Raw genomic sequence first — 15718 nt, 5'->3', positions numbered from 1 at the left:
GACCAGTGAGGGGTTGGCTTCCACACACATAGGAGCTCACATACATACAACTAAACACAGCCACGCTCAACCAGGACCCAACACATGCACAGAGAAACACACACACACACACACCCACATGCACAGAGAAACACACACACACACACACCCACATGCACAGAGAAACACACACACACACACATGCACAGAGAAACACACACACACACACACACACACAACCATGCACACACAAACAAACCCACCCACACACACACACACACACATGCACAGAGAAACACATACACACACACACCCATGCATAGATAAACACATACACACACACACGCACAGAGAAACATACACACACACATACACACAGCACAACATGTACAGAGAAAGACACACACAAACACATACATGTACAGAGAAACACACACACACACACACACGCACACACACACACACACACACTCAGTCGCTCAATGCTCAACCATATATTTCTGTGCATGCTGCAGGTGGATCAGCTTCCTGTTTGCAACCTGAGGACCCACATTTAATGGTGCTGACGTGGTGTGATTTCCTGTCCTCACATTTCTCTCACTGCATTCTTTCCAGGCTAGGGGTCAGGAGCAGCCACCCTATGAAATAACCTCTGCCTTGGGGTCATCAGAGGTCAGAACAATCTAATAATAATATCCATGTGAAGTAATTTTTTGCTTAATTTTTTTTTATATGGCATTTACTGAAAATACAGTCAAATATTAATTAGTTTTTACATTGTTTATTGTATTTAATACTTCATACACCAAAGATAGTCAGTCTTCTCGGCATTGAAGGATAAAAAAAGGATAATAAAGTGCATATTTGCTTGATCAGTATTTGTTTATTGTTTTTATTTGACTGTTCTTGAGGAACATTAAGGTAGTGTGCCGTTGACCAGGAAAGGTGTATATGTCGGGTGGGCATAAGTGAGGTGGCCAAAGTAGCAGATGTGTGCTGGGGGAGAAGAAAAATATCAGCCCGCAGTGAATCTATTGAGGCAAGCAGAATGGAAAAGTTCCTTCGTAGACCCGGACGTCAGAGGCATAAGCTACCATCTCCTGCTTATCAATAACTTCCTACTACACAAAAAAACATATGTACTGTCAATTGTGAGACCACATCATAGGCCAGTGTCACACTGTGGTCTGTATCGTCCTCTCAATTCCTTGAGATTAAGCAAAAAGATGACGGGCAAAGGCTCTCACAAAAAATGGCCTTGCCAGTTCTTCAGAAACGCCATGGCAACGCAGCCATGTGTAGCGAATGACTGCGCAGTTACAGCGGGAAACGCTGACCCTATATGGTCATGTCGTACTGCATTCGCACTCCTGCTTAAGGTTACATCACTATGTGTGTGAGTCAGCCGGACGGTTTTGCCCAGGTGTCGTGCGTGCCCAGCAACGCGGCCATCTGTCGCCGTTGCTACTGAAGGAGAGAACATGGATCTGTTCCATGTCAGAGCGGAGCGCTATCGCAAGACACACGAGCCGACACCTCGCATGTGCTGTCATGGCACACACAATGCCTGTATGTGCCGCCGCCATGACATGGAGTTTCATATCAGGTCAGGAGGTGGTGCCTGTCATTCGACCATCCGACCCCTCCGTAAGGCGTTAAAGGCGTCCGTCTGTTTCCTTGAGCAAGGTCTACCGAACCCTCCTGAACAAAGGCGTACAGCAGCTGCAGCCTACATGGCCGTCAAAGTTCTCCTGGGTTTGTCAGTGGTTCACCAAAAGCGAAAGGAATATTTTTCTTGAGTTAAGGTGCGTTCACACCAAAAATGAAGGCGGGGCGCATATCCATACAAAGTCACTGCAAAGACACCAATAGAGATGAATTTGAAGTTATCCGCGAATTTTGCTTGATGCGTTGTCGTGACAGCCTATCAGCGTTCCCTCCCTGAGGTCCAACATGGAGGAGAAAGTTATGTTGCCGTTTGCAGACTCCCGGAGCTCTATAATAATCATTATAATACAATAAAAAATATAATATCAGGGCCAAAAGCTGTGTGCGCCTCCGATCATATTATGAACCCATAACGTACGGTGTTGGGTTCTCAGACATCTCTGGTACTTCCATGACAAGTAAAGACTCGCAATGGTGGTTCATTCAGTGGCGGCAGTGTTTTGAAGTTTGCATGATCAAACTTGTGTTCTTGCGCGAACAAACTCACATAAACACGCAGGGAAAATATTTGCTTTCCTTTTTGTGTGAGGAACAGTTACTCAGGTGAGGTCGCTCACGCAAACCGCAAACTTTCCTTGTGCAAGGAATTCAGCATCAAGTGAAATTCGTGGGAAAGAATCAAATATTTCAACTTGAGCGAATGACGAATTTGCGAAAAATTTCCATCTAATCTCGTCTTTGCATTGACTTTGTATGTATTTGCTTTTGGTGTGAACACACGGTAACGCTCTTAAAGGCTTAAACACTCTTTTTGTCAGAGGTATTCCAAATGGGGGGTTTATATTGAATCAATATGCCAACACTGTGGAGTAGCATGTCGGTACAGATACAGAGGCCACGGAGAGGACCTTGTCCCCTCGGGCCTCACCAGAGCATGCCACCTGCGAGCATTCCTTCCCTGGGGCAGTTGGGATGTTGTCTGCTAGGTAATCGGTACAAGATATAAGGTACTTGACCATGCAGCAACGATTAACCGATAGCAACAAACGCTAATAGTGAACACATGAAGCAACGCGCATCCTGATAGGGCTACGGAGAGAAAAGCAAGCTCTCTTCACTGTTATGGCTACATTTGCATTTTTTTCCAGAAACACACATCGCACACACACACACACACACACACACACACACACACACACAACGCACACAATACAGACACATATGCACAGTGAACGCAGCAGAGGGCCCTGTGCTTACATAACCTCTCTTTTGTGTATCTCCTCAGTGCCAAAACCGCCCCCATGTTTTTGTGTTTTAGTGTTTACTCCTCACCTTCTTGTGTGTTGTGTTATTTCAACATTTGATCCCAGTGACAACAAGTGGTGTTTGTTGCTGCATGTTCATCCTACAATCCTTCCATTACTTTTTGGAATTGCATTACTATTTTGGGATTTTGACGCTAAGCTGGTAGTGCTAGCTGACCTATTTATAGCAGGATTGAGGCCAGTAGCCCATACATAACATGATCAACCAAGAAGTCAATGGATTGACTTGTCATATTTGGAAGGATTTGTGTGATGTTAAATCCATAACTGTAGGGTGATAAAAATGTTCATTTACAATGAAAACGTAAGATACTATCTAAAGTCCAAATCAAATTAATAGCTCATCCATCGGGACTGTTCGGCTTACCAAAAAACAAACAATAACGTGGATTCATACTGACATGCTCCCGACGGGATACAGCGAGATAAAGAGTTGCTAAGCAACTAGAGCCGAAGCCGGTAGTGTGAGCCTTTCTTCTCCCCATTAAAGAGGAAACAGTCATTAAAACGGCCCAGAGAAAGATAAACCATTCCAGTGATGACACTGCAAACAGTATGTGCCCTGGTGGGCCTAGGTATTCTCATGGTAACTGCTTCCTTCACGGCTCCATGTGGGGGGAATTCACTGCAGGTGATAAGCTAATCCATCGACACACACTGCAAACCATGTTGATGTAGTCATAAAGTAGCACGTTTGGAAAGATACACAGTGAATGCACATACTTAAAAAGCTCCTTTCCAGCGAGATTTAATATTACACTTTTTTTTCTTGAATTGTGTATAGATATAAGAGTGTGTTATTTTAATCACCCTTAAACCAAACATGGATAAACCAAACAAAGCAGAGCTTTGGATTTTTAACGCTCCCTTTCATGCCCCTTTCACGCAGATAGAGCTCTCTGTCATTAATCAAAATATTGCTTGCTTATTTCCCTGTATAATTGCAAACCATGGAGGAAATACTCAATTGAAGAGCTAATTTCAGAAAGGAAATGTGTTTCTGAGATTTGCTGGCTGAATCACAGAGAGGTTTCATGAACTTTTTATGTTTTTAGGTTTTATATAAATTATATTGACCAGATTTATTTCCATTTGCAAGATTGTTGCCTCTCATACTCATAAAAGCTGTATATATTGATACAACTTTTTGTCACCTCGTTCATGGCAACAAGAAATACAAATTTAAAATACAATTGGGTATTTACGAGCACCAGAATTAATTAATTCAACCGGTTGACGTCGGTGTACGTCAGAGTGATGCAGGGGAGACCTAACAGAAATTGATGTAGCTCATTACACAGGCCATTTAGATTAGAACACATCCCTCATAGGCGCCATTTGCCAGGCATTTAGCTGTTACCTGATCAAACTGCAATGTCCTCACTCCGTACTTTTCACAGAGTTAAAGCCTACTTCTTAACGTTTTTAAGGAGGTGTACTCACTGGGAGATCACCTCAGTTCAGTTTGTTTGGGTTGTAAAGCCATTAAGCTGTGGAAAAGTCTGCCCTTTCATGTCAGGTCTGCTCCTTCAATGGACACCTCTAAAGACGTCTGTAAACCTGTTCATCTCTCCGGCGTTTCAATCAGCTTGAGATTCTGAGCATGGAATGTCTTTCATCGACTGTGTTTTTTTTTCTATGGCCGGTCTGTGGTTTTATTTGATGTTGTGAACGGTTGTGTTAGTTTGGTTTATACCGTGCCGTACATCACGCTGGTTGTTTTCAAGTGGCCTCGGTGAAAACACTGACTTTGCGAGCATGGAAAGGGCACTGCGGGTGGCATGTCTGGCCTAGGATGCCTGTGAGGCGTTCCTTACTTACCACTCCTATGGAGAAGTAGTTGTTGACGATGCTGTAGGGGACTGGGTCGCCCTTCTCCTCCTTGTCTTCGGCGATGATGTCGATGTTCCAGCGGTCCAGCATCAACTCGATGCTGTGCTCGATGTCCCGCAGGGGCTTCAGCATGCTGCCCCCCTCGTAGCCTGCAGGAGGCGCACTGGGGTTAGTAGAGTACAGTACGGTAGAGCACAGTAGAGTACTGTTTCAATTTGAAAAGTAATGTATAGATATTGTTCATATTTATAGTATCTGTTCGAATACATTTAGAAAACCATTCTGTATGGTACTGGCATTTGCTGTTTTCCAACCCCCGGTGTATTTCTGAGACGCTTCGTGCTGGTATTATTATTGTGAGAATTATTGTTACTTATATTAAGACTGAGATGCTCAGTCAATTATAAACAAGAAGCCTCACACCAGCAGTTTAGCAGTAGGGTCCAACAGACACTGACAGGCAGAGACAGAAGCAGAATTGTGATGGGTCCGGGCCTTCCCCGATGCTCAGCAGCCCTACCGGGGCTAGAGGAGGAGACGAGCTCTGGCCCGGCCCGGCAGGGGGGCGGTCTCCCGCAGACGCTAATAGCTACGGCGCTAACTCGAGATCAGAGGTGAGAGCATGTCATAACGATGCTGCAGGGGAACGAGCCGCTAATGAGTGCTGTCACGCTGGGAGAGCCAGGTATTATGGGTTGTCTGCCTGCGTGCACCCGCAAAAAAAGAGAGATAAAGTGCATGAGACAGTCTAGCTGGTTTTGCTAGTGGTCTCTGTTTTTGTCCTTTACAGACATTCCTCACATAGCTTCATGGCATGGACAGTGGTTGTCTAAGCACCTCCAGTATTGGCTTCTTTGTATTTGTTGCTTGCCATGACAAAAGGAACTTCACTGTTCAGAAGAACCCTGTGTTATACTGTGCATAGGATGAATAAAAGACTTTAGATGGTTTAACAATTTCCATTGGGCTTCTTGTCAGGCCTTGGGTCATTTGTTTTCAATATGTTGGTCAAATTGAACACAGTAAAGTATTAATCGAGGTACATACGTACCAAACTCTTTTTCAACTATGTTCCTGCAGGGACCACAAACTAGGAGAGTAAAGAACTAACTCAATCATGGTGTCTTTTTAACTGGCCAACAAATAGACTAGACAACAAGATCATTGACAAACATGTCCATTTGACCCTTGACCGGTAGAGATGTCACAAAGACAAGATAGTTTAGCAGCTTTTGAACATAGTCATGTACATTAAAATAAGTGTTGTGCACATCGCTTTGAGAAAGGATGGATTCTGACCCTAGCCAGAAGGTGTCACGGTTTACGCTGATAAGAATGTTTCTTACATGTTTGTTTCCCCATTCTTGATAATGTTTACAGTTTCACACAAACAATCTTGTAAACATACAATCATGTGGGTGTATGTGAGAACACAAACACAGACAAACACACACATAATTTGTTCCCCAAGCTTGTATACAGGTTATATATAGAAAATACAATTTGTTAGACTTGTAAAACCGCAGTGCCTACGCACTGCGCCTACATAACCATTTCAAATTACATAGACAAACATGGATTTGTTTAAACAACTATCCGACAACACACTCAGACATGCACACAGCTCTTGGTTTCCGGTGTGAGACTCGGAGTGTGTGAGAGCAGAGCTTTCCCATGGGTCGGGTCGGTTTTATTTGTCCATCATCCTATATGGCTTCAGAGAACCCAGCTCACACTCGTCTTTCTTTAAGAACTGGTGTAGCCTTCAGTTAGCGGTTTAATTCGTTTTAATATGTATTTTAACACAGGGTGAACGGTACAATGAAATGTGTTGTACTAGGACAACAGATCACTCAGCAGTAAGAGCACTAGTAGCAATACAGCACAAGTCAGTGCAGTATAAATTATGATGAAAATAAATAAATAATAGAATGAGATATAACAACTTGTTATTATATTCCAATGAGGATTTTTTTGTCTATCAGTAAAAGTGACAAGTGTTTGCAGAACTTTATATTGCTATTAGGTATCTATCATCTCCGGAACAATTTAGCCAGTCATTGCTTTGTATGCGAAATGGAATATTTCAGTTAATAAGCGGAGGAGCCTGATGGCCTGGTTGTATAAACGTTCCTGATGTCTCGTAGTACATACAGCTGTGCTCCTGTATTGCCTGCCGTAGACCCTAGCAAGGGGAACAGGCTTCTGTTCAGTGCTGGGTGCCTGTGGTCCTTCATGATTCTGTTGAAGAATATCCAGAACGGCCGGGAGTCCTTTGCCAGTGCTGTGCTCGGCCGCTTCCACCACCACTCTGTAGCGACTAGCCGCTGTGGTCTGAACGGATCCCGTACCCGACCATAATACAGTCGAAAGCAGGCTCTTGAAAGGTGCCCCTGTAGACTTTTGGAAGGTTAGTGAGGTCATTAAAGCCGCTGGCGAGCTTGCTTGAGCACAGTGTCGGCTTGTTGGGGCCAAAGAAGTCCATACTTGGAGGAGCTTGAAGCTGCTGACCCTTTCAACCTCAGCATCACCGATGTGGATGGAAAGGTGTTTCGTACCCTGCTGAATCATGTATTCCACCATCATCCTTTTAGTTTTACTGACATTGAGCGAGGGGTTATTGCCCATTATTGAGATCCTCAGGCAACATAGAGACTGGCTTCTGGCTACATATCATGCGCAGCCCTCCCCACTCCATTAAAGCAGAAACCATCAGACAGTAGTCATACCGTCTAAACATTACTCATTCCAATTAGTAACTATACCAAGCACATGGGCTGCTTTGCAGCTTCCAAGATGGAAACACACACACACACACACACACACACACACACACACACACACACACACACACACACACACACACACACACACACACACACACACACACACACACACACACACACACACACCACTGAGGTCTCACCTCCCCCCCAGCGGAGGCATCGGGCAAGGTCGTTCCCCGTGCCCAGGGGCAGAATGGCCACCGGGGGATACCTGGCAAAGTTGGCCTTGTCTGCAAGCATAGAAACAAGATATTTGGTGATTTGATTGGACGGAAAATGGTGGTGTTCAGTGGGTTAGCTTTTACATGCAATTAAATGTAATGGTTCGTGGTATGATGGAAGAGGATATGGGTTACCTATGCAGTCCAAGATCCAGCCCACAGTGCCATCCCCTCCACAGGCCAGCACCCTGAAGTCAGGGACGTCATGGAAGAAGTTGAGCCTAAGCAGAAAGGTAAATATGCTGTTAAGAGGGTCCTCCTTATCACCTATATAGCATCTTCTGCATCTTCTCCTATTTGCCATAAGAATGCTATTTCAACCATAGTTTGGAAATACTATCAGTAAACATATACAGTGAATCTTGTGAAGGGTTTTGTTATTTGACAAATCCCCTGCTGTGTTCACTTAATGAGCAGGAGGTTGTGTGTGTGTGTGGGTGATCGAAAGAGGGCGAGAGAGGGAGTGAGAGAGAGGGAGAGAGAGAGATAGATAGATAGAGAGAGAGAGAGAGAGAGAGAGAGTGAGAGAGCGGAGACGTGTGTGTGTGTGTTTGTGTGTGTGTTTGTGTGTGTGTGTGTGTGTCTCTAAGGCCATAAAGAAGGTGTCTACGTCAAAGGCCTCTCTAGTTTGTGTTGAGACAGGCGTCACCAGAAGCCTTCATCTATGGGGGCCCTTTACTGTCGGGAGTTTGGTGGGTTGTAAATAAAAAACAGATGAAAGACAGGTTCTCGCGAACGTTGGCTTGACTTCAGTGTCTTTCCGATACCGAGGGTACCTAATCGATATAGGCCTACCGGAAACAGATAAGAAACACTTCGGCCTCTTGCTGGAGGTTTCGCCCAAGAATGTATAAATAAGTAAGTGCTTCGAGTATATTGGTCTAAATTACTTCAGGTATTACTTTTTCTCACACATGAGACGTCTGCTGAGACAAGCCCCCTTAACCTCTCCCCCTAGCCATGGAGCAACACATTAACCCTCCCCTACACACACACATACACACACAGACATTAAAACACATATCCTCTGATACAGGTCGACCGGCACCTCAGATGTGATTGGAATGGGACCGGTATACAGATTCACTGAACCAAGATCTGTGGATGATTGCCTGATCGTGTGTTGTGCTCTGTGTTTTACAGGCCAAGTCCTTACGGATGGCTAGTAAACCATCTCTGGGGATCAGCTGCAAGAACTCCCCCCTCAAATATGCACTGGACACAGAGAGGTGCTGGGCAAGCAGTTCCCCCTCTCCTGGCTACTGTGAGGTGCCTGAATGTACTTGTACATAGCCCGGCCCCAGCACGTGTCACCCGGCGTGTATCCTATACACTAGCGCTTGAAAAATAACTATTTATCAGCCACAAAAGAGCTGTTGGCTGCTCTGCCTTGTGCATGGAAGGAGAGTATCAGCGGTGGGTGTGGGGGAGAGGGGAGCCAGGCCAGGTGCCTGGGAACAAGCCAAACAGCCTCTAATGAGGGCAATGACAGCCGGATACTTTAACTCACTAGACAAATAGCTGCAGGTTAGCCCACACGGAGGCCGTTGCTAGGGAACACTGGGGTCCAGACCTGGCGAGTCGGCCTGGAGATAAGGCGGCAGACCTCTCGTTAGCGTCAGAGTCTTTGGTTTTTTGTGAGTGTGGGTGTAGATCTGTAGAGACAGTGCATATCAGGGTGGGTCTTTGGTTTTTCGTCTGTGTATGTGTGCATTGTACATGGCTGCCTGTGTGTAGACTACATGCCTATTTTTTCCTTCTCTCCCTCATTCATTCTCTTTATAACTATTAGTCATAGATAACTATACAATTATGTCTCTCTCTACACGATCCTATATTCTGTTCACAATATTGTTGTTGACATTGCTAATAGCAAATACATATAGACACTGCACAGCCCCCTAAAGGCCCCTGTGCCTCTCTGCGTCTCTCTCTCTCTCTCTCTCTTCCCCACAATATCCTCTAGAGGGAGGAAGCAGAGCGAGTCGTGACGGCCGAGAGAGAGGGAGAGAGAGAGAGAGAGAGAGAGAGAGAGAGAATATAAGGTGAAAGAGTCAAGGCTATTGTGCGGTGTTGCATATCTATTCCAATGAACCAAACCCTCCACTGCATAACGTTTATCTCGAGGTACAGCATGTCCTCCGCACTCACCAATGCATATTACCAAGGGAATGTGTGTGTGTGTGCGTGTGTGTGTGTGTGTGTGTGTGTGTGTGTGTGTGTGTGTGTGTGTGTGTGTGTGTGTGTGTGTGTGTGTGTGTGTGTGTGTGTGTGTGTGTGTGTGTGTGTGAGTGCGCTTGTGTGTGTAAAGCAAAGCAAAACAACTATGAGAATACATGGTGATCTTTAAAACCGAATTCCAGCTGTGCTACCAATCTATTCCATAATCAAGTAGTAATATTATAAATAATTTGTACCATGAATTTATGATTAACTTGTGATCGAAATGTACCAAAGGGAAAAAAACTAAACGAAATAAACAATTATTTTCTACGTCACTATTTTTTAATCTATCTCCTTGCTATACACCTGAGAGTAGTTGTGTGTTAGACTTAGACTTAGACTTGGCTTTATTGATCCTTTTGGGATGACTCCCTCAAGGAAATTGAATTGTTGCTATAGTACACAGCAAAAAGTACCCACTAAATGCAATACAAATATGAACATTGGATTGAGGGTTACTATTGGTCGGACCTACCCCACAGTGGGCCCCTCTCGGTCCAGACTATACACCTGTCTGGGGTTCAGAAGGTACCGGAGTTTCCTAAGCACCCTAGAGTAGGACGAAGGGAGGAAGGAAGGAGGGATATTTTAGGATTATCAAAGTACACACTCAGCTGTAGAGACAGCAGAACAGCTTACATGTCAGGATTGATGCGAGTATAAGGATTGGAAAGCTTCAGTATTAGGTCAAGGAGGACTACCGGTATTTGACCGTGTCGATTTGTAATTCAACTTAAATTGTGTTATACCTTTTAAGTTTTTTGTTTCTTTTAAGAATGGTGACGTTTGCTTGCAAAGTTATTCCAGAGGATTCTGTGACATCTTGTAGCTATGCTTATTTGACACCCACAAACTGCGGGCATGAAAGAATCTCTGTCCTGCAACCTTGTTGTTGTTTAAAATGCCTATTTGAGCCACCACAATGGACCTTTGCACAAGATTTGAGCATGTATTCATGCATTTCAAAAATAATTCTATTTTCTTTTGTTGACTTAAGGCCGTGAAAATTGTACAGCGGCGGATGAAAATCACAGAGGACACACAAACACCAAACAACCCTCAGAAAGCTAATATTAATTTCCTATCATACCATGCGCTACAGGCTGTATAGCATTTAAATGTAAATGATATTGGGAATATTACTATGAACAAACAAATACTCAACATATATATTTGTAAGGGTACTTATGTAATTATCATTGCAGAAAATTCTGAAAAAAAATACGAATTGCAACAAATAGAGACTTGCATCATGGCTAAAGTGAGTTAAAGTGAGCAGTTGGAGGGAGGTACCCTGCACTAAAGATGGAGTCTTGCTCAGTAGCTGTTACTCCATGAAGAATGGTGCGCAAAGGTGGGTGAAAGATTGGCAGAAATGGTGAAAACAAAGAGAAGGTGGTAAGGGTGGACATTTTTTACAGCTTTCAAAACACCTAATAGCATTCAGCAGAGGAGAGAAAAAACAGATGGCAGTGACCAAAGCTTGCTTCAGCCAATTAGCTTAATTGGCGTCAAACGTGGATAGACAGAGAAAATACTCCCGTATGGGGCTGGCAAAGTTAAAAAATATCCCTTTTTTGTCTATTAATAGAGGATAATTTCCCTTTATAATAGTGTTTAGCAGTTCGTTGCTATGGTGACGTGTCAGACAAGGCACAGTCTTTTTCCCGGTTTTCTGCTCGGAGCAGAGGCCGGGGAACACTGCACACAATCATTTACAGCTTAAATAGCAGTAATGCGTAATAACAGCATTCAGGGAAACAGCGGGGAACAGCTGAGCCGCCTCGGACTATCATTACAATCTCCCACTTCTTTCTCTGCCTCACGTAGTGGTGGCATTTAGAAGAATGTTGCTGCTAATGGCACATCGGGCCTGGGCTGAATGGTTTAATCCTATGGTGAACAAGGGGGTGTATCTGAACGAGGAGGACGTTCACCTGGCTCGCCAGACCTTGTGAATGGAACGGTACTCCTTGCCCCATCGGGCTCGCTCGGAGCGCACCTAGAAACCGCGTCCAAATGGTGCCAATGGTTAAGTGGGGAGTGGTGAGACCCAAACCTAAGCTGCTGTGGGAGGCCTTGACTTACCGCTCGCCCTGCCTGCCTCCGCTCTTGGGGTTGACCAGTACGAGGAGAGGGTGGGTGCCCGGGAGAGGGCTGATCTGAACCCAAAACGACAAACACATTGGTCAAACCCGTGAGAACCCGAGATATGGCCGGTGAGATGACGTGGAATCAAAGGGACGGATGGCTGGTTTGGTTTGTGCCAGACCGGACGGTGGACCGGGTGCTGCTGACCTGGAGAGCCTGGCCATCCCCGGGGTTGAACTTGAAGGTGTGGTTGGCGTCGTCCGGGCTGCCGCCGGGTGGGGACTCGCCCTCGCCGCGCTTCACCGCGGAATGGCGGTCCTGTGGACGGTCGGCAACAGAGGAATATGTGAGCATGGTATGGACAGGTATGGACAGGGGTGGGTAGGTATGGACAGGGAGGGTCAGGGCTGGGTAGGTATGGACAGGGAGGGTCAGGGGTGGGTAGGTATGGACAGGGAGGGTCAGGGGTGGGTAGGTATGGACAGGGAGAGTCAGGGGTGGGTAGGTATTGACAGGGAGGGTCAGGGCTGGGCAGGTATGGACAGGGAGAGTCAGGGGTGGGTAGGTATGGACAGGGAGAGTCAGGGGTGGGTAGTTATGGACAGGGAGGGTCAGGGGTGGGTAGGTATTGACAGGGAGGGTCAGGGCTGGGTAGGTTTGTACTGTACATGTATGGTTAGGAATGGATGGATATGGAAGGTATTCTCAGGTACGAAAAGGGATAGACAGGGAAGGACCTCTGAGGATGTCTTTGAGACCTTACAGAGGAACAGTATTCCTTTAAAAGTTGACAAAATAAGGTTTTGTGATAGATTCTAGACTATTCTCTTATTTGCCATGATAACATTAAAGAATAACATGCCGTTTAATGCTATCCTAAAACACTAAAGGAAACCACTGAACGTCTCTCACCAAGACGACGGGGCAGATGTATGAGGGCAGCAGAGTGTGGTCCCTCACGGCCCCGCCATCACACTCCGTCTTCACATGGGATGCGCACTTATTATGGAGCTAGTCAGGGGAAAAGAGACACACGTAGTGGATACGTCAATGGCATCCATCTGTAAGAATACTGTTAATCTAGTTCAACGCAAAATGCTCTGTTAGCAGTTACGCCAATACAAAGTAAGGGGTATAGTGACATCTAGTGGATTTGTAAGGCAACTCAAATGTCATGTTAAAAATGTTTTCTGCCTTAATTTTAAGCAGGTAAAATATCAACAACAACAAAAGCAACTTAAGACTGCCCCTCCAATTTGAATCTCTTTGGGATCATACAAATTTGATATGAAGAATTTGTTTGTCTTTCTCAGTGCGCGTTTGTGTGTTTGTGTGTGTGTGTGTGTGTGTGTGTGTGTGTGTGTGTGTGTGTGTGTGTGTGTGTGTGTGTGTGTGTGTGTGTGTGTGTGTGTTGTGTGCGTGTGCTTGCGTGAATGAGCACCGCCGTGTGTGTGTAACCACTCACAGTGATCTGACACCACACGCAGTGCAGCCCCGTTAAGCCCTGGTAACACTTGATGCTTCTGTGACAGCGATCGCACTTGGTGGGAGAGTTGCCTTCCATCCACACGTGCTGCATAGCCTGGGGGAGGGGTGGGGGAGAGGCACAAACAAACATATGAAGTAGAATACAAAAAAAGAGCAAAACATAGAAAGAAAGAAAGATGGAATGCAACGTTACATTAGCAGTGAGTCACACAAATAAATGCAATGCTTCAAACAAAAGCTACGGAAAAGCAGGCCCGTCTTAAATCATCAGGCTCCTTCCTTCTCAACCAAGACAGACCAGGATGCTATGTGGCAGCACTCCTCTGAGCTGGGGATAGCAAAGCATACATGCCCCAGAGAGCATTATGGAGAGGGCCAAATCCAATCGACTATAACACAGAGGCTGTTAAGTAGGTCATAAGGTACGTAAACTGGGCTCATTGCTCCAATAATCTGGGCCCAGAGCCAATAAAGACCTCAGCTCCACAGGCCTGTCTGTGTAACCTCTACTTATTACCACTACATCTACATCTCACAGTGAGTGAAACATGAGGGGTTCATGCATTAAGGCCCCGTTCAGACCATAGGTTAAGATTGACCTGCCGCTTTAGGATATTCATTCTTCGTTAGCTCTCAAACAAACTTTTTGCAACGTTGGATAGCAGCAGATACAAGGTAATAATGAGTTGTACGTGTGCACACCGTGCTTGTGTAGATACTCACATTGGTGTGTCTGCGGGACTTGGCGTATGTGCTGATGCAGGCGGCGATATCTTTGGACACACAGCGCTCGTGAACAGTGTACTTGCATACTAAACAAGGGGCATGGGAGATGCAAAAAACAAAGAATCAATAGAGCTGAAACATCCATTTGGGACCGATTTTACACAACAGACTAATAGGAACAGGTCAGCACAGCATTGAATGTGCACACAGCATTAGATTAGCAGAACCATTACTGTTGCCCTATAGTCTGCTTGTTGAGGTTCATTCTTTTCCAACAGGCTGCCCTCCTCGTCATGTTATTATCTATAAGTAGATTTCAAAAGGGGTCTCGTGGCCTCTTGGTGCAAATTCATTTGATCTTCTTTCAATAGTCATGTTCTCTACTCTCGTAAGATTAAAGCTGCTGCAGGTAATATTTGAGAGTTGTTAAGAGCGAGAGAGCAGAAAATAGCAGAAGAGAGCAAGATTTAGAAAATAAACAACCCAAAAAACGCCTCCTGTGATTCACAGGCAAGATGGATTCCCGAACCCAATCAGGGTAGAGATGCCCTGATAGGCCAGAAATTACCCAGGAACAGTATAAGACCTAATTTGGCCTGCACAAAGGCAGGCGCAGTCTACCAGAACGGATATTCTCACAGATGATTTCACTCCGTAATAGCTGACTGATGGCTATGCAATTTCCAACCACTTACACTCAAATAATAGCTCTTAGATATAAGCCTTAATCTACAGCACCTTTTAAGCTTTTCGTGATGAATATTTCCTGACTAACACTGCACTAGATTAAGTTCATATCAAGGGAAGTGCACTGGTACTGTTCTCTCAGAAAAGCTCAGCTATTATGTGTGATTTTACATAACAAATCACATTGGTCCACTTAACCCAAAGCTTTTGTGCCATTAGAAAAGCAAATACATTTTGAACCTCCACACACACACCGACACACACACCGACCCACACACACACACACACAAACACATATTCGCACACACAGACAAACGTATACAGAGAAGGCATAAAAAAATATAGAATGAAGAGGAAAAGGGTGAGGAGGAGGAGGGGAGACGGTGGAGGAGGCAGAAAACGAGGAAGAAGAAGAAGAGGAGGGGGAGACAGAGGAGGAGAAGGAGGGGAGACGGTGGAGGAGGAAGAGGAGCAGGAGGAGACGGAGGAGGAGGAGGATGAAGAGGAGGAGGAGGAAGAGGAGGAGGAGGAGGAGGGGAGACGGTGTTGGTGGCAGAAGAGGAGGAGAAGGAGGAGGAGAAGGAGGGGAGACGGTGGAGGAGGAAGAGGAGCAGGAGGAGACGGAGGAGGAGGAGGAGGCGGAGGAGGGGAGACGGTGTAGGTGGCAGAAGAGGAGGAGAAGGAGGAGGAG

General features: G+C 45.3%; 1 protein-coding gene across 2 annotated transcripts in view; it reads right to left on the bottom strand.

Annotated features, from left to right (window-relative positions):
* Positions 1-15718, bottom strand: part of dgkg (diacylglycerol kinase, gamma) — a 70427-nt gene that overhangs the window by 32272 nt on the left and 22437 nt on the right. For both annotated transcript variants that reach the window (XR_013811661.1, XM_079731372.1), the window contains exons 11-19: positions 14338-14426; positions 13592-13708; positions 13039-13137; positions 12334-12444; positions 12124-12197; positions 10511-10585; positions 7948-8033; positions 7732-7821; positions 4794-4954 (exon numbers count right to left, since the gene is read on the bottom strand). Coding sequence is in view for 1 of the 2 variants with exons in the window: in XM_079731372.1 (XP_079587498.1) it covers positions 4794-4954; positions 7732-7821; positions 7948-8033; positions 10511-10585; positions 12124-12197; positions 12334-12444; positions 13039-13137; positions 13592-13708; positions 14338-14426 (902 nt within the window). In the remaining variant the exon portion in view is untranslated. The remainder of the gene's footprint in view (positions 1-4793; positions 4955-7731; positions 7822-7947; positions 8034-10510; positions 10586-12123; positions 12198-12333; positions 12445-13038; positions 13138-13591; positions 13709-14337; positions 14427-15718) is intronic.

The sequence above is a fragment of the Pollachius pollachius genome (assembly GCF_949987615.1).
Source record: "Pollachius pollachius genome assembly, chromosome: 3".
NCBI lineage: Eukaryota > Metazoa > Chordata > Actinopteri > Gadiformes > Gadidae > Pollachius > Pollachius pollachius.
The sequence above is the reverse complement of the archived record's forward strand: the minus strand, read 5'-3'. Positions and strand labels throughout refer to the sequence as shown.